Here is an 18,233-nt window from a genome sequence, read left to right as displayed (position 1 = left end):
TTATACCCCGCGCCACTGTGGGTTGCGTTCTTTTCATGTCCGAACAGGCCTCCGGAACAGATCCCGTTCGCAACCAAAGGTACCGCTGTTTTAAGTTTCACACAAGTCCCCCACAAAATAATCCAGGGCAGTCTGTAGGAATTTGGGTCACTGGTGTTCTGAGCGGTGGGTGCAAAATGAGAGCGGGCCCAACGGCGAAAGGGGAAGAAGTGCCGTCCCACATTAACTGGAGAGCAAGGCTCACCGGTGATCTTGGCGGTGAAGGGGCTGCCGGGGATGTGCTTGTCGTCGAAGCGCACGATGATGTTGTAATCCCCGGGGGCCGTCGGCAAGTAGGAGACGGTGCAGGTGCCATCTTTGTTGTCCTTGCAGGTGATTTCGGCCTTGGAGGGACCCTCCACAGCAAGCGACAGGCCTCCTGGGGTGAGGAGAAAGAAGCCGGGTCACAGGACTGGCACTCGCTGGTCCTCCCTTCCACCCAGAAGCCGCAGAAACGCTCCATTTCCCCCTCTCTTCCCTTTCAGCTTGCTGCCCTGCCTGACATCCCTCTCGCCTCCACACCTGTCCTCGGGTACCAGCCGGCCCACCTTCCCTCCTCCATCACCTGGGAGATCTTGGGGCAACTTTGCCCTAGCTATGGACACCAGAGAGTGGTCTGTGTGTGTGGTTTGGGACCTACATGGTCAGGGGAAAAACAACGCTGTCCAGGGTTGTGAAGACTGCGGAGAGAATAATTGGGTGCACTCTTCCCACCTTGGATCAAATCTGTGCTTCCAGGTGTCATAAGAAAGCTGCAGAGATAGCGCAGGATAGTGCGCACCCCGGAAATTATCTCTTTCAGCTTCTGCCTTCTGGAAGAAGGTCCAGGGTTATCAAGACTAGGACTAGCCGCCTGAGAAACAGTTTCTATCCAAATGCGATTTTGGTTTTAAATGCAGTGTACGGTAGTCTCTATGGGAGTATATTGTATTTAATTATGGGGTATCAGAGTTTTTTAGGGGGTTAACCAAGCTGGGATAGCAGGCTTGTTGGTTTTTGAATGTCTGATGTAGATTTTTCAATTTTGTTGTTCTGTATGGGACAATGACATTAAAGATGATCGTATCGTAACCATATAGCTGGGGTGTCGGAAAGGACCTAAAAGGTGAAGTAGCCCAACGTTCTGCAGTGCAAGAATCACAGCTACAAAATCCCCAACGGACACCCATCCATCATCTGCTTAGGTAAAGGTAAAGGGACCCCTGACCATTAGGTCCAGTCGTGGCCGACTCTGGGGTTGTGGTGCTCATCTCGTTTTATTGGCCGAGGGAGCCGGCGTACAGCTTCCGGGTCATGTGGCCAGCAGGACTAAGCCTCTTCTGGTTAACCAGAGCAGCGCACGGAAACGCTGTTTACCTTCCCGCCGGAGCGTTTCCTATTTATCTACTTGCACTTTGACGTTCTTTCGAACTGCTAGGTTGGCAGGAGCAGGGACCGAGCAATGGTCCTCGTGGAGACCAATCTAACCACCTTGCGACTTGGGACCTCCAAAGTGTTGTCATTTGTGGACCTTAAGGTCCTCTGCGGGGCATACCAGGAGTGGCAGTCCCGTAGGTACGTCCCGCATTTCTTATCCTTTGAATCCATTGTTTCGGGTCCTGCCCTCCACAGCAGAAGAAAACAAAGATTGTTCCCTCTTCCATGTGACAGCCCTCAAGATGTTTAAAGATGGCTATCACATCTCCTCTTCTCCCGGCTTATAAACATCCCCAACTCCCTCGACCGTTCCTCATAAGGTCTGGTTTCCAGACCTTCTCATCATCTCGGTCGCTCTCCTCTGCAGACCTTCTAGTTTGTCAACATCCTTCTTAAAATTGTGGTGCCCAAAACTGGACACCGGATTCCAGGTGTGGTCTGACCAAGGCATGGACCCTAGACTAGAATAGCATTCGCTTTCTTTGCTGCTGCATCACACTGTGGACTCGTGTCAAGCTTGTGGCCCCCTAGGACACTGAAATCCTTAGATGCTGAAATATATGTTTTGTGGACCCAGCGGATTCCCGCGACTGCAGCTTGCTTTTAGATACAGGATGTGCTGCACCGTGGAGTCGCCAGGTGGAGTCACCAGTCTTACCTTCTCCGGCATCCTTGGTGACGATGGTGAAGGTCGCCGGCTTGTTAACCATGCCGTGGCTCAGCCCGGGCCCGTAAGCGCTGACATGGCGGGCGTTGATGGCATCCACATAGAACTGGAGAGGGCTCCCTAGGCGCAGAGATAAGAGATGTCAGCGGGAGGGGCACAGCGCCAGGCCAGGACAGGTTTTTGAAAAAAACCATTTCTAATGCCCTCCATTTCTGATGCTCAGAAATGAATGCCGATTTACGTGTTGACATGCACAGGAGAGAGGGATCAGAGAATTCAGAGCAGACTTGGAGAACAGGTTGAGTGAGGGTGCTCTGAGCAGGCTGGAGTGAAATAATAATAATAATAATAATAATAATAATAATAATAATAATAATAATAAATTTATTTATTATTTATACCCCCGCCCATCTGGCTGGGTTTCCCCAGCCACTCTGGGCGGCTTCCAACAAAATATTAAAATACAATAATGCATCAAACATTAACAGCTTCCCAAAACAGGGCTGCCTTCAGATGTCTTCTAAAAGTCTGGTAGTTGTTGTTCTCTTTGACATCTGGTGGGAGGGCGGGTGCCACTACCGAAAACGCCAATAAACCCCAGTGCGCAACTTTTTGGGAGGGGCGTTGCAGTGGAAATTTTAGCACATGCATGGATAGTACATGTGAAGATGTAAAAACTGTCAGTGGGCGCAGGATTTTCCTATGTCCTGAATCTTCCCAAATTTGATTCTAGTACTCTGCTCACTGAATCTGGCATCCAGCTCAATAATAATAGTAATAATAATAATAATAATTTATACCCCGCTCATCTGGCTCCCAACAGAATACAGTGGTACCTCGGGTTACAGATGCTATAGGTTACGCGTTTTCAGATTACGGATGCACCAAAACCCGGGTTTTGGAGCTCACGCATGCGCAGAAGCACTAAATTGCGCTTTGCACATGTGCAGAAGTGCCAAATCACATCATGAGCGTGTGCAGACGCGGTGCTGCGGGTTGCGAACATGCCTCCCGCACGGATCATGTTCACAACCCGAGGTTCCACTTTATTAAAAACATGAAAAAACAGCAAACAGCAAACATTAAAAACTTCCCTAAACATGGCTGCCTTCAGATGACTTCTAAAAGCCAGGTAGTTGTTTATTTCCTTGACATCTGAAGGGAGGGCGTTTCACAGGGCAGGCGCCACCACCAAGAAGGCCCTCTGCCTGGTTCCCTGTAATTTGGCTTCTCACAGTGAGGGAACTGCCAGAAGGCCCTTGGAGCTGGACCTCAGTGTCCGGGCAGAATGATGGGGATGGAGACGCTCCTTCAGACATACTGGACCGAGGCCATTTCGGGCTTTCAAGGTCAGCACCAACACTTTGAATTGTGCTCAGGAACATACTGGGAGCCAATGATGGTCTTACAAGACCAGTGTTATGTGGTCTCGGCGGCCGCTCCCTGCTCTGATAACACAGGCATGCTTTTCCTCTGACAACGTGACTCGGTTTCTACAAATGTGTCGGCCAAGGCACGAGGATTCCTCTATGTGAGCCAGTGCGATTCACGGGTCTGTGAGCTCCACCTTTGTGCCGCTGTTGCTCTGACCACACAAACTGCCTTAAGGATCACAATTGTGTGGTTCTGGACGAAATCCGCGGCAGAGGGCAACAGAAACCCCACAGGAAAGGAAGAGTGGGAAGGAGACCGGGGCCACATGGGATGCAGTGGTTTTCAAAAATGCTTTGTACCACTGAACCATAATGTTGCAAAGTTGGAAGGGGCCCCTCAGAGGTCATGCAGCCCAACCCGCCGCAATGCAGGAATCGAAGCCAAAGAATACCCGGCAGGACTTCTCACCTGGGATGTGGTTTCCATCGTACTTGATGTCCATCTCGTGCAGACCCTTCTCCACGGGGGCGTACTTCACCGTCACGGTGCCGTCCTTGTTGTCGGTGATGTGCGGACGTGCCGTCTTGCCAGAAGGCATCCGCACCTCGCCTGGAGACCGGGGAGGGGGGGAGGGAAAGGGAACGCTGTTAAGACCTGAAGGTATGATGAGGAAAGAGCCGTGGATCGGGGCCAGACTCAGAAACCTCGCCTGACTCCGTAGAAGGGAGCCTGCTGTGTTCCTAAGAGTTGTGCCCACCCCATAATCTGCCCCCTTCTGAGGGAGTCCATTCTGCCATCAAACTCCTCTCACCGCCAGGAAGTCCTTCCTCATAATAATTTCAATTTTATTGTTTTAATGTTGAGTCGGAATCCCTTGAACTCTGGGACCTCCTGTGGGCCAAGCGTCCTTAGCTGCAGCGCAGAGTTTGGTCCCTCCCCTCTCAACATTCATCAATTCTCCGGTCCTCATTGAGGCTGTGCCACTAAGTCTGGCTGGCATGGCAATCTAAAGTTGAGCAATGGGGACGGGGACGGATTTAGGTTTGATGAGGCTACTGAAGGTAATGGGGCCCTTTCTACGTCCAGCTGTCCTTTGTCAACAAAAAATTGTCGCTGTTTTTTGTGTGTAATATATGCTATATGTTAATTGATGGACCTCATAGGTATCTCAAGCCATTTGCACATTTTGTATATGCAATCAGTCCATGCAGAATGTAGGCACCCTATATATAGAGAGGAGCAAACCAGTGATATTTTAGGGAGCAGGCTAGCAGGCAGGGCCCATGACTTGCATCCTAGGAGCCTACACAACACAAAACACTGTTGCTGTATGTAGGTTTTATTTTTTTTGTTTTTGTAGCTGTGTGGAACGCAGTTCAGCTACTGATTGATTGACTGTGTGACAGTGGAAATGGATAAAAGCCCCCCTTCAAAACAATGACTATCATCAGTGCAGGTAAGAAAAAAAATTAATTTTAATTTTCATCATCTACAATACTGTTTTATTTATTTTATAAATTGATTAGCGCTTTCATCTTATGGATCAATGGTCTGGTTAGATAGCAGAATTCATGTTAAATTGCTGATTTAGGGGTTATTTTTTAAAGTCTGGAACGGATTGATCCATTTTGCATTGCTTTCTATGGGAAAGCACACCGTGGTTTTGGAATGCTTTGGTTTTGGAACGGATTAAGTTTGAGAACCAAGGTACCACTGTAAATGGTAAAACTGCAAGTAGCTTTTAAGCAACATTGCGCAGGCCTTGATTCCCCAGCCGGGAGTCACACGCCTGGTTTTGGAACGGACTTCCAGAACGGATTAAGTTTGAGAACCAAGGCACCACTGTAAGTCCAGGAAATTCTTTGGAATCTTGTTTGTATGTTGGATATGCGACGGCAAAATTTCAACCAGAAAAACCAAATACAGTGGTACCTTGGTTCTCAAACGTCTTGGTACTCAAACAACTTGGAACCCAAACCCTGCAAACCTGGAAGTAAGTGTTCTGGTTTGCAAAGGTTTTTCGGAAGCTGAAAGTGTTCCGTTTTGAGTGCCACGCTTCCGTTTTGAGTGTTAGGCTGAGGTCTGTCTGTTTTTGCTATTTATTTTGCGTTTTTGTTTTTGTAACTGTGCGCAACCCAGTTCAGCTCCTGGTGGATTGATTGACTGTGTGACTGCAGTACATCATTTATTGCTTTCATGTTATGGATCAATGGTCTTGTTAGATAGCAAAATTCATGTTCAATGGCTGTTTTAGGGGTTGTTTTTAAAAGTCTGGAATGGATTGATCCGTTTTGCATTGCTTTTTATGGGAAAGCACGCCTTGGTTTTGGAACGCTTTGGTTTTGGAACGGACTTCCGGAATGGATTAAGTTGGAGAACCAAGGGACCACTGTAAATGGTAAAACTGCAGGCAGCTTTTAAGCAACATTGCACAGGGACTGCCAAGTTCAGCCTTGGTTCCCTAGCCAGGAGCCATATGCCTGGTTTTGGAATGGACTTCCGGAACAGATTAAGTTTGAGAACCAAGGCACCACTGTAAGTGAATAAATGCCCTCCCCATTCCTAAGCATCACAAGCCCTCTGCCAGTCCTGGGGCTCTCCAGATGTTTTTTGGGGGAGCTGCCCCTACCTGTGATGTCCCCCTTCTGGACGGTGAAGGGGATGACCAGGTTGAAGGGGCGCAGCATGGAGTCCATGGTCTCTGGCGGGGCGACGGGCTCGTCCGTAGCCTGGTGGGGGGAGGGGGGAAGGGGCGGAAAGGAGAGAAGGAGAGAGAGAGGGAGAGAAAGAGAGAGAAAGGACTAAGTACAGGCAGAGGGAGGGAAGGAGAGCGCCCGACGGCGAAGCGAGGGCAAAGGAGAGCGGGGGGCACCCGCTGCAGCAGCGCTGGAGGGGCAGGCGGGCCGAAAAGAGGCACAGAGCTGCAAGGAAAAGGGGGGAGCAGCGAGAGAGTAGGCACCCCACGGAAGCAGGGCAGTCCTGGCCATCGCCCTGGGCATAGGAAACAGGCAAGCGCCACCATCTCCTGCTTGGACCTGTCGGCTGCCAGTTGGGGAAAACAAACGGCTAAAAATAGCTACCGTATTTTTCGCTCCATAAGACGTACCTTTTCCCCTCCTAAAAAGTAAGGGGAAATGTGTGTGTGTCTTATGGAGCGAATGCAGCCGGGAGGCTCTGCTCAGCGCTCCCTTTAAAGAGCCACGTGGAGTGTGTGTGTGGCTCTTGGGGGCTTTTCCCCGAGGAGGGAGAAGGGCAGCCCCTCTTCCCAAGAGAGGCAGAGAGATGGGGAGAGAGGCAGCAGGAAAAGACAGAGCGTCCGAGAGAGGCGAGAGCAAGCTCCTGGTACCCAGTGCGGGGGGTAGCCGCTGGTGTGGGGCGCTGGGAAGGGCTGGCGGAGCTGGACGCTGTCGCAGGGCTCCTCGACGTGGGGGATGGAGTCGCAGGCCTGGCGGGAAGCAACGGGAGAGGTCAGGGCCAGCGCCAGCACGGTGCAAACTTGATCACGGGGTCCGAGACACCTCTGCCTGTCTGAACCCTTTCTGCACCCCACTGACCTCACGCCGGAGCCACAGGCCAGCAGCAGCCATCAAAACTTGACCAATTCCTTATCCACAAGAAGACCTCTTATTCCTCGACTGCCGAGATCAGTCAGGAGTCTTTGGTGAGTTACTTTTGTCAAAAGCTTTTGCAAAGTCCAAGTATGCTATGTCAACCAGATCTCCTCTATCTATATGCTTGTGAGTCAGGCTTTTCCTTTGCGGAAGCCATGCTGGGTCTGCTTCCGCAGGGCTTGTTCTTCTATGTCAGGGGTCCCCAAACTAAGGTCCTCGGGCCAGATAAGGCCTGAGGGACTCATTTATCTGGCCCATGGCGATCCCCGCCGCCCGCTCTTACCAGCGCTGTGCTGCACAGCTGCCCACTTCCGGGTCGGAGGAGCACCGGAAATACTGTATTTTTCGCTCTATAAGACACACTTTTCCCCTCCTAAAAAGTAAGGGGAAATGTGTGTGCATCTTATGGAGCGAATGCAGGCTCCATGGCTTCAGTGAAAGCAACGAAAAGCCTCCAGAGAGCAGTGGGAGCGCTCCTGCTGCACTCCGGAGGCTTTGGGCAGCTATCCCTGAAGCCAGGAGAGCAAGAAGGATCGGTACGCACCAACCCCTCTTGCTCTCCTGGCTTTGCTTCGCTGGAAAGGCGCTGCACAGCTTTCCCTCTCTGCGCAGCGCCCCTTTAGCGAAGCGGGAGGAGAAATGGAAGGGGCTCCGCTTCTCCTGCCACTTCGCTGAAGGGGCACTGCGCAAAGAGGGAGAGAATATTTTTTTTCTTGTTCTCCTCCTCTAAAACTAGGTGCGCCTTATGGTCGGGTGCGTCTTATAGAGCGACCAATACGGTGGCTTGTGCGCATGTGCAAGCGTTATTTTCGGTGCACATCCGGGTCGGAGGAGTCACGTGCATATGCGCACAAGCTACTTCCAGTGCTCCTCCGAACCGGAAGTGCACCGGAAATAGCGTGTGTGCATGCATATGGGCACGTGCTCCCCCACCCTGTGGCCCACCGCACGATCGGCGCTGGAGACACCGGCCCCAGGTGCGGTCAGTTTGCTGACCCCTGTTCTATGTGCTTGGCTCTTTTATCGTTAACAATACTTTCGACCAGTTTTCCAGTGACAGACGTTAAGCTAACTGCCTAACCTGTCATTTCCAAGATCAGCCCTCCCAACCCGTTTTTTTACTGCCTAACCTACCTCGCAAGGTGGTCGTGGGAATTAAATGGGGGGGGACCATATATGCCACCTTGAGCGCCTTGGAGAGAAAGGGCCGATACAAATGCAATAATATAAATAAATAAACTAAATAGTGAAGGAATGAGTTTCTGTGCAGTCAGTTTGAAACAGGACCCAACCCCAACCCCTTTTCTTCTTAGCATTTCTAAAATGCATAAACTTGAGCCGTAGAGCAAATGCATAACAAGAGCACAGCTGTATAAACAAAGCTCTCTCCTTTATCAGTCACGGCAACGGATGACCTTGGCTGTTCCAGTGGAGTAGGGATGACATAACTAGGTCTTATCTTACGTCCTGACCACACTCTGACACACAGACCTAGTCCGGGAACAGCGCCAGAGTGTGTTCTTGGAGCTGGTGACCTCTTGTTCCAAGATAAGAATATAGGAACAGGAATACCCTTTTATGGTCAGGAATACAGGAAGGAAAGCCCTTTTATGGTTAAGAGTACTGGAGCAGGAACATTTGTGATGTCAACCTGTGTGTATAAGCTGACGTGGCTGGATTCCTGGGGGAGGGGGGAGAGGGTGTCTGGAGGATATATATACTGCATGAAATTTCTCATTTCTTTGGACTTGTTGTGGACTGACCATGCAAGTGCCTTTCTACTGCTCCGGAGAGCAGAAATAAAGAACTCTGAATCAACCCTCAGTGTCACTTAACTTCCTGCCTCCCTCCCGGGACCAACGCAGACCCAATCGGTGAACTCCAATAAGGCTACAATAGCAGGCTCCAATAAGTCTCTCTTCCTCTCCCCACCCATCACAAGCTCTGCCCCATGATTTTACGGCTGCACCAGCCCAGCGTGACCCAGGTAGCCCTTTTGCCCCGGTTTCACCCCATAACTCACCACCACATGGAAGGGGCTGTTGGGGATCTGCTCTCCCCCGAAGCGGATGGTGATGACATATTTGCCGGGCTCGGGGGCCGTGTAGTAGATGTCGAACGTGCCGTCGTGGTTCTCCACCACGTCGACGTCCAGCTCGGCTCCGTCCGGCGTGGACACCTTGCAGGTGACCTTGCCTTTCCCCGCTGCCTTGGCGTCCACGGTGATCACCGTCTCCTCCCCGATCTGGATAGTGGGGCCCAGGCAGGTACCTGCAGGTAAAGGATCGAGAACACCTTGGTTAGGGCAAGGCGGGGAGGAGAACTCAGCAAACCGAAAGGCCTCGGTCCTGTATCCCTGAAGGAGCATCTCCACCCCAATCATTCTGCCCAGACACTGAGGTCCAGCGCCAAGGGCCTTCTGGCAGTTCCCTCCCTGTGGGAAGCGAGGTTACAGGGAACCAGGCAGAGGGCCTTCTCGGTGGTGGCACCCACCCTGTGGAATGCCCTCCCATCAGATGTCAAAGAGAAAAACAACTATCAGACTTCTAGAAGACACCTGAAGGCAGCCCTGTTTAGGGAAGCTTTTAATGTTTGATGTATTATAGTATTATAATATTTTTTTGGAAGCCGCCCAGAGTGGCTGGGGAAGCCCAGCCAGATGGGCGGGGTATAAATAATAAATTATTATTATTATTATTATTATTAGCGACTCGATGTCAGGATGATCCGGCTGGATGTAGAGGAGCAGTCACCAGGTGAAGAGTGGTGACTTGCAAGAAGGGATCAGTGATCTGGGGGAGCCCCTGGCAGCCGGGAGACGAGAGTCAGACGCTGGAGAAGGTGCAGGATTGGAGAGGGAACTGCGGATGCAGGTGGACGGAGAGATAAGTCAGGTTGGTGCAGAGTCAAGGGCTCTCCTGCTCAGCTGGTATTGAGAAATTGGTATCACTCCCTCCAGCCCATCTATTCAGAATTGTCTTCTAAAAGTCTGGTAATTGTTTTTCTCTTTGACATCTGATGGGAGGGTGTTCCACAGGGTGGGTGCTACCACCGAGAAGGCCCTCTGCCTGGTTCCCTGTAACTTGGCTTCTCGCAGCGAGGGAACTGCAAGAAGGCCCTCAGCGCTGGACCTCAGAACGATGTGGGTGGAGACGCTCCTTCAGGTATACTGGGCCGAGGCCGTTTAGGGCTTTAAAGGTCAACACCAGCACTTTGAATTGTGCTCAGAAACATACCGGGAGCCAATGTAGGTCTTTCAAGACCGGTGTTATGTTAATGGGATTTTGCAAGAAACATGCAATTAATGGTTACCGTTTTGAATTTTATCATGACATTATCTTCCTTGGAGGGTTGTGCATAATGCTTTTTGTAGGGGAGGGAGCACTGGGGGCGATGAATTTTCGGAACGAAGGGAGGCGGCTGCCCAAAAATGTTTGTTGGAGCATGGCCATAAAGACAGCATCTGCTAAAGCGATTACTAATTCGATCTAATGTGCTCGGAATTGTGTTTGGACTAGCAAACCCATCAAGGAAAGCCATCCACTCGGAGCTATCCGCCCAAATTCTCAACTTTCTGATCTTAAGTTCAGCTCTCTATTTCTGCCATTCCCACATCAGTCTGCAATTTCATTCCATTTCAAAAGCGCCGGCGTTTTAGCGTGAATCTCTCCTTCGTGTCCCCAGATCTGCAGAAAATTTTGCCTGCCATTGCAGGGCGCCTTCCAGTTCTGCAATTCTGTCGTAAGGCTGCCTCCTCTGTTCTTAGGCTGGTGGGCAGAAATGGCGCTGCTTGAATGGGGTACCAGGATATTACCATGTGCCCACCCCCAAGATCCAGGGCAGGGGGCCCCACGGCTACTTACCCAGTCCGTGGCCTCCTATGGACACTGCAGAAAGGAAGAAGAAGAGACAGCCGTGAGAATCAGCAGCAAGGCGCATATACCTGCCGCCGTGGCAGCGAATCAGGGCCAATTGCCGCATTATTATTTTATTCTAAAAAATTATGAACCGTTCGCTCCAAAGAAGTATTTTTTGTGGCATACAGATTCCCTGAAAAACCTTGTTCTGACTTCCGTGCAAAAGTTTATAGAGTGCAGGACTCAGGCCTGGGTGAGACCAGGGTTCGAATTCACACTCGGACATGAAGCTCCTTGGGCGAACTCTCAGCCTAACCTTCCTTGCAAGGTTGTTGTTGTTGTAGGGGCAATAGGGGGGGGAGAGCATATACGCCACCTTGAGCTCCTTGGAGGGAAGGGATGTACCATATTTTTCGCTCTATCGGACGCACTTTTATCTTAGTGTACTATAATTTTGCATCTACCGTATTTTTCGCTCCATAGGACGCACCCGACCATAGGACGCACCTTGTTTTAGAGGGGGAGAAGAAGAAAAAAAATTCTCCCCCTCTCTGCTCAGCGCCCCTTCAGTGAAGCAGCAGGAGAAACGGAGCCCCTTCCTGTCGCTGAAGGGGCGCTGCGCAGAGAGGGGGAGAAATTTTTTTTCTTCTTCTCCCCCTCTAAAACAAGGTGCGTCCTATGGTCGGGTGCGTCCTATAGAGCGAAAAATACGGTAGATGCAAAATTATAGTACACTAAGATAAAAGTGCGTCCTATGGAGCGAAAAATACGGTAGATGCAAAATTATAGTACACTAAGATAAATTATTAGGATAAAAACCAAGCTGGAAAGGATTTGCTGAAATATTTAATTGAACTAGAATACAAAAAAGGGAGGTGTGAGGAGGTCAGGGAAACAAGTAAATGAAAGACAAGACATGGAAAGATGGAAATGTTTTTAATTGTTTTTACTTTCCTGTATTTTGTACTTTCTGTCCTCTTTTTAAAAAATTTGTCTTTCTTTTTTTCTCATTTTTGTAATTTTTTTGAAACTTGAATAAATATTATTTTTTTAAAAAAGAAAAATACAGTAGATGCAGCAAGGAAATTAAAAGGAATAAATGAAATAAGCCGGGGCGAAGGCCCGATGTACGGGTCGTCTGGAGAAGTGACTCTCGCCCGCTCGCCTCTTCGAAGACGGCACAAGATGGAGGCAAAAAGGAGGGGAGGCAGGGGGCAGAGAGGGCATGAGAACTAGAAACTTGCGTTCTGGTGCCCCACTCCAGGGGATGAGACCGGCTGGACGGGGGTTGGCAAGGTGGGCATTGGGAGACTCTTACCTGTGACCAGGCACTTGCTGGCATCGCCCGCGGGCAGAGCGTGGATGCGGAAGGGCGAGTAAGGGATCTCGTCGCCACCGTATTTGATGGTGATGGTGTAGCGGCCCGTCATGTCCGGGACGTAGGAGACAGTGTAGGTGCCGTCGCCATTGTCCCGGATGTTGGCTTTCTTGGGCTTGCCCTCGGGGTCCTGGAGGACCGAAAACAATTCTGTGATTCTATGAATGGGGGTGGGGAACTGAAGATCACAGGATTCTCTAAGTCCAAACATACTGGTGGATGAGGCCCCAGAACCCTTTATCCACAACCATGCCCTATGTCAGGGCGTGTACGACGCAACAAGAAGAGAGTGCCTCTGAGCTTAGACGAAATGCAGCTCTTAGAAATCGGCACTGAGTATGCAGCCCAATTCACTCGTGAGGTCAGAATGAGGGTAGGTACTTCAGAACATATCACCATCCCCACATCACTGCCTTTGCCAACCGGGTGCCCTCCAAATGCTTTGGACTACAACTCCCATCAGCCAGAACCAGCACAGCCTTTTTGGACTCCCATCAGCCCCCGCCAGCACAGCCTGGAGCACCCCCGCTGCTCATTTGTCCCTGCCCCGCCCAGGCAAAGCAGGGAGCCCCTCCCCCAACCCACCATGCCATCACCCGCCACTCACCAAGATCTGCACGGTGAGCAGCCCCTCGCCAGCATCTCGGGCGTCGATGGTGAACTCCACCGGCAAGCTGGCGGGGATGCCAGAAGCGTTGAGCCCGGGGCCGCTGGCGCGCACCTTGCTGGCGTCGTGCGCCGGAAGCACCTTGATCTTGAATGGGCTGGAAGAAGAGACCAGTCAGACCATGTCCCCAAGACCCCGCCTCTCGGCCTCACCAACCTCGCAGGGTTCCCAAAGCTGACTTCTCCTCCCCTCAACACTTCCCTTTGGGTCTCCCTGCTCACCTGCGGGGGACCTCTTGCCCGGCATACTTAACAGCGACCGTGTAGGGCCCGTCCGTGGCCGGAGTGTAGTTCACCGTGTGTGTGCCGTCCCCGTTGTCGCGCACCTCGGCGGGCTCAGCGACCCCTGGGAGGGGAGGAAAGAGAGTCAGAAAGGCTCTCAAGGGACCCAGAGCACCCGAAACTAAGCCCGTTCGCCTTTCCGACAGTGTTTGCAGCGATAAGGACATACTGTATTTTTCGCTCCATAGGTAAAAGTAAAGGGACCCCTGACCATTAGGTCCAGTCGTGGCCGACTCTGGGGTTGCGGCGCTCTTCTTGCTTTAATGGCCGAGGGAGCCGGCATACAGCTTCCGGGTCATGTGGCCAGCATGACTAAACCGCTTCTGGCGAACCAGAGCAGCGCACAGAAACGCCGTTGACCTTCCCGCCGGAGCGGTACCTATTTATCTACTTTATAGTACATTGACTATTGCTTTCATTTTAGGGATCAATGGTCTCGCCAGAGAGTAAAATTCATGTTAAATTGCTGCTTTAGGGGTTCTTTTCAAAAGTCTGGAACGGATTAAGGCATTTTGCATTGCTTTCTATACGAAAGCTTGCCTTGGTTTTGGAACGCTTTGGTTTTGGAATGGACTTCCGGAACGGATTAAGTTTGAGAACCAAGGTACCACTGTATAGGGCAGGGGTCAGCAAACTTTTTCAGCAGGGGGCCGGTCCACTGTCCCTCAGACTTTGTGGGGGGGCCGGACGATATTTTGAGGGGGAAATGAATGAATTCCTATACCCCACAAATAACCCAGAGATGCGTTTTAAATAAAAGCACACATTCTACTCATGTAAAAACATGCTGCTTCCCGGACCGTCGGTGAGCCGGATTTAGAAGGCGATTGGGCCGAATTCGACCCCTGGGCCTTAGGTTGCCTACCCATGAGTTAAAGAATGAATTTTTTATTCTTCTCAGAGATGCATTTGAAATAAAAGCACACATTCTACTCATGTAAAAATGCAAGGCAGGCCCCACAAATAACCCAGAGATGCATTTTAAATAAAAGGACCATTCATGGGACGGATTTAGAAGACGATTGGTATAGAGATCGGCTTCCCTAAAGAAAGCTCATCATTTTTGCTGTGCACCCTCCAAACAACTTTGCCCTGAACCCCTAAAAAGGGGGTAGATCACTGTCAGTTATCGTAGTCTCTTGGGAGTTGGCCACCCCTGGTATAGGGGATTCCTAGGGGAGCACCTACAAAGCAAGGCTTAGGACCCCCGTGCCCCCCCACCCCCAGGGTGGTCAAAAAGGGGTGGGCGTTAGCAAGCGAAATCACCGAGGTGGTCCTCCTTTTCCGCTCCAGATCTCCATACCTGTGGGTCCCAGGACCTTCACCTCCAGGGGGGCCAGCCCAGCCTTGCTGCAGTCGACGGTGAAGGTCTGGGGGACACGGGCTCTCACCCCAGCCCCCAGCCCGGGGCCCGAGCACTTGACCTTGCTGGGGTCCACCATGTCCTTGACCGGGACGCGGAAGGGGCTCCCTGCGGGAAAAAGCAAACAGGAAGGGTGTTTTTATGACACATTTTGTGTTTTCATATTGTGATTTTGTGATTTAGTTTTTTGTTTATACTTTTCAAACTTATACATATCATTAGCTTTGCAATCAATTCAACATTTCAAAATTTAACACTTCCTTCCCCTTCTTTCTGCGGTTCGTTAAGTTTATTTTTTCTGCATATCCAAATTCCTTCAACTTGCTCATTTAATGATCTTCTGTAAATATATACCCTTATAAAACCGCAAGTTATTACAATAATCCTGATGTTTTTATCTGTTTACAATTATTATTATTATTATTATTATTATTATTATTATTATTATTATTACTACTACTACTACTAAAATGTGTTTTAGTGGTAATTTTAACATTTTAAACCTCAACTTCCTTCCTTCCCCTTGATTTCCTTTATTTTTAATACTTTCTGCATATCCAAATTAACAAAATTTACTCATTTATTCATCTACTTTAAATGTATACTCTTATAAAACTGCAGGTTATTACAATAATCCTTTGAATGTTTTATCTGTTTACAATTATTAATATTATTATTATTACTAAAATGTCTTATTATTTTATTTATGATTTTTGATTTTATACATTTCAGTAATTTTATAATAAATTTAACATTTTAAACCTTCCTTCCTTCCGCTTGACTTCCTTTCTTTTTAATACTTTCTGCATATCCAAATTAACAAAATTTACTCATTTATTCCTCTACTTTAAATGTATACTCTTGTAAAACTGCAGGTTATCACAATAATCCTGCCAATGTTCTAATCTGATTACAATTTGTAATTACTCAATCAACCGTTTCCATTCCTTTATAAAAAGTTTGTTATCTTGATTTCTTATTCTTCCAGTAAGTTCAGCCATTTCTGCATTATTCCATAAGTTTTTGTATCCATTCTTCCTTTACTGGAACTTCTGCTTTTTTCTACCGGTCCTGTTTGCGCGCAGAAGTTCAATCAAAATCGGCCGACGGATTAATATTTTGGCAATGTTCTTTTACAGAGGCTCTGCATAGGTCCCACTCTCCAATAAATTTCTCACCTGTAACATCTCATAGACTGCTGATAGTCTCAAGCCAATGTAAGTTTCGATAGTGGGAGTGGTCCCTCCTTGCAAATCAATAGTCAATTGTAACAAAAAGTAATCCATTCAGAAGTATGCATTCTGACTTTTGAATGGATTAGTTTTTGTTACAATTGACTATTGATTTGCAAGTAATCCCACTACTGAAACTTACATTGGCCGGAGTTCTTGGTGTGCTTTTTTCTTGATATATTTAATAACAAGAACTCCAACTTATTTAATATTCGCTGATAGTCTCGCCAGTTCACCATACTCTCCATAGCTATCAACTTTTCCCTTTTCTTGCGAGGAATCCTATTCGGAATAAGGAAATCTCCCTTTAAAAAAGGGAAATGTTGACAGCTATGGCGCTCTCTTAATTTATTTTGCCAGTCTGATTCGGACGGGATATTCTCTCCCTTCCAACCTTTGGCCGATTAAAATTCTGTGACATACAAAGTTCAAGACTCGCCTGAACTTTTTGGGAATTGCATTACCCATAATTCCTAGTCTATGGGACTAGAGGACCTTTGGGCGACCCAACTCCACAATTCTATGATTGCACAACACATCCAGAACACAGCCCTGCCCTCCGCCTACCAGGGATGGGGCGTCCCCCGAAGGTGATGTTGACGTCGTAATCTCCCGGCGTGAAGGGGATGTATTCCACGCTGCAGCTGCCATCTTTGTTGTCCTTGCAGGACATCTTGGCCTCCGACGGCCCCTCAATGGCCAAGCCAAGGCCCCCGGTTCCCGCGCCCCTGGGGAGACAGAAAACAGCGCCGTCAAAGGAGAGATGCCAGCAAGCCTTAACAGAGACGTAAGGAGGTCTCCAGGTGTGAGGATTTCCCAGGATTCTCTGCGGCCGGCGGCGCAACCGTTTGCGTGGAACGTTCCGGAACACTTCGGAGTGCAAGAGAACGACTGAGGCCCCAAATTATTATTATTATTATTATTATTATTATTATTATTATTTATTACTTATACCCCGCCTATCTGGCTGGGTTTCCCCAGCCACTCTGGGCGGCTTCCAGCGAGAGATTAAAAATACATTAAATCTATCGATACATTCAATATATTGATTATCTGAAAGAGCAACTCCTGAGAACTCTCTGAATCTTGCGACTCCCCCCTGCCATCCTTAAAACAGAATTTAAACTACCTATCAATACGTTCTCCGCAGTTTTCATTTTTCCAAATGATCCAGAGCCTTCGTTACTTTACGCGGGTTTCTTAAGAGCCCAGCAGAAGTTTCAGTTTGCTAACAATGGTCTCCTAGGTCAATGGTGAATTTCCCCCATTCTTTTTTAAAGTCCTTGTCTCAACCTCTTCCTTGATCATGTGATAGGAGTTTTGAGGTCTTAGATATATGTTAAATGTTCATAAGTGTACCAACCAAGCATATACATAGATCAGCACAGGAAGACTGACCTGGAACCATTTTGGCTCCCAAACTGACCAAATGTTTTCTCTGCAAGGTCAAAGGAAAGTGGAAAAGCCTCCCCATTGTCTTTTCCTTCACAAAACCTGTCTTAAGGGTATGTCTGTGTTTGAATAGGGTGTGAGCCTGTGACCTGGCTCAGAAACTAAGTATTTATCATTACAAAAGACTGGCCAGGCTCCCCAAGGTATCCAATCAAGTGAGCATTAACGGGTAACCTGCCACACAGGAGGCAAACAATGCACTCAAATTTCTGTTTAGACCGCCTTTTCTCTGATGTATGTATGATGTTTCTGGGGGTGGTCTTGATCTAGGTAAAGGGATCCCTGACCATTAGGTCCAGTCGCGGACGACTCTGGGGTTGCGGCGCTCATCTCGCTTTATTGGCCAAGGGAGCCGGTGTACAGCTTCCGGGTCATGAGGCCAGCATGACTAAGCCGCTTCTGGCAAACCAGAGCAGCGCACGGAAACGCCGTTTACCTTCCCACCGGAGTGGTACCTATTTATCTACTTGCACTTTGACGTGCTTTCGAACTGCTAGGTTGGCAGGAGCTGGGACTGAACAATGGGAACTCACCCCGTCATGGGGAATCGAACTGCCAACCTTACGATCGGCAAGTCCTAGGTTCTGTGGTTTAACCCACAGCGCCACCCGCGTCCCTGGTCTTGATCTACAGGGTGGCAATTTCAAAAGTCTTTATAAGGCCTTGCACGCCATTGTTCTCGGTTCCTGTGACCTGGCTCAGGAACTAAGTATTTGTCATTACGAAAGACTGGCCAGACTCCCCAGGCTATCAATTAACAGGTAACCATTAACAGGTAACCTGCCAGACAGAAGGTAAACAATGCACTCAGATTTCTGTTGTAGACCTCCTTTTCTCTGATGTATCTGAAGGGTGGTCTTAGGTTACACCCCTTCTGTGATGTATGTATGATGTTT

At 49.0% G+C, this 18,233-nt stretch overlaps 2 protein-coding genes across 5 annotated transcripts in view; one reads left to right on the top strand and one right to left on the bottom strand.

The window, feature by feature from the left end:
- The window catches only part of FLNC (filamin C), a 115,709-nt gene that overhangs the window by 19,077 nt on the left and 78,399 nt on the right, over positions 1 to 18,233 (bottom strand). For 2 of the 4 annotated variants that reach the window (XM_081926652.1, XM_081926654.1), the window contains 12 exons: positions 16,453 to 16,613; positions 14,594 to 14,761; positions 13,231 to 13,354; positions 12,950 to 13,106; positions 12,283 to 12,472; positions 10,971 to 10,994; positions 9,131 to 9,378; positions 6,843 to 6,941; positions 6,126 to 6,225; positions 3,965 to 4,105; positions 2,114 to 2,242; positions 245 to 418 (listed from right to left, as the gene is read on the bottom strand). In XM_081926652.1, the coding sequence (XP_081782778.1) occupies positions 245 to 418; positions 2,114 to 2,242; positions 3,965 to 4,105; positions 6,126 to 6,225; positions 6,843 to 6,941; positions 9,131 to 9,378; positions 10,971 to 10,994; positions 12,283 to 12,472; positions 12,950 to 13,106; positions 13,231 to 13,354; positions 14,594 to 14,761; positions 16,453 to 16,613 (1,715 nt within the window). The remainder of the gene's footprint in view (positions 1 to 244; positions 419 to 2,113; positions 2,243 to 3,964; positions 4,106 to 6,125; positions 6,226 to 6,842; positions 6,942 to 9,130; positions 9,379 to 10,970; positions 10,995 to 12,282; positions 12,473 to 12,949; positions 13,107 to 13,230; positions 13,355 to 14,593; positions 14,762 to 16,452; positions 16,614 to 18,233) is intronic. The other 2 variants (XM_081926653.1, XM_081926655.1) reach the window with 1 other exon arrangement.
- Positions 1 to 18,233, top strand: part of LOC309378669 (interferon-induced protein with tetratricopeptide repeats 5-like) — a 191,789-nt gene that overhangs the window by 104,968 nt on the left and 68,588 nt on the right. The window lies entirely within an intron of this gene.

The sequence above is a fragment of the Podarcis melisellensis genome, assembly GCF_964234715.1.
Source record: "Podarcis melisellensis genome assembly, chromosome: 10".
NCBI classification, from domain to species: Eukaryota; Metazoa; Chordata; class Lepidosauria; order Squamata; family Lacertidae; genus Podarcis; species Podarcis melisellensis.
The sequence above is the reverse complement of the archived record's forward strand: the minus strand, read 5'-3'. Positions and strand labels throughout refer to the sequence as shown.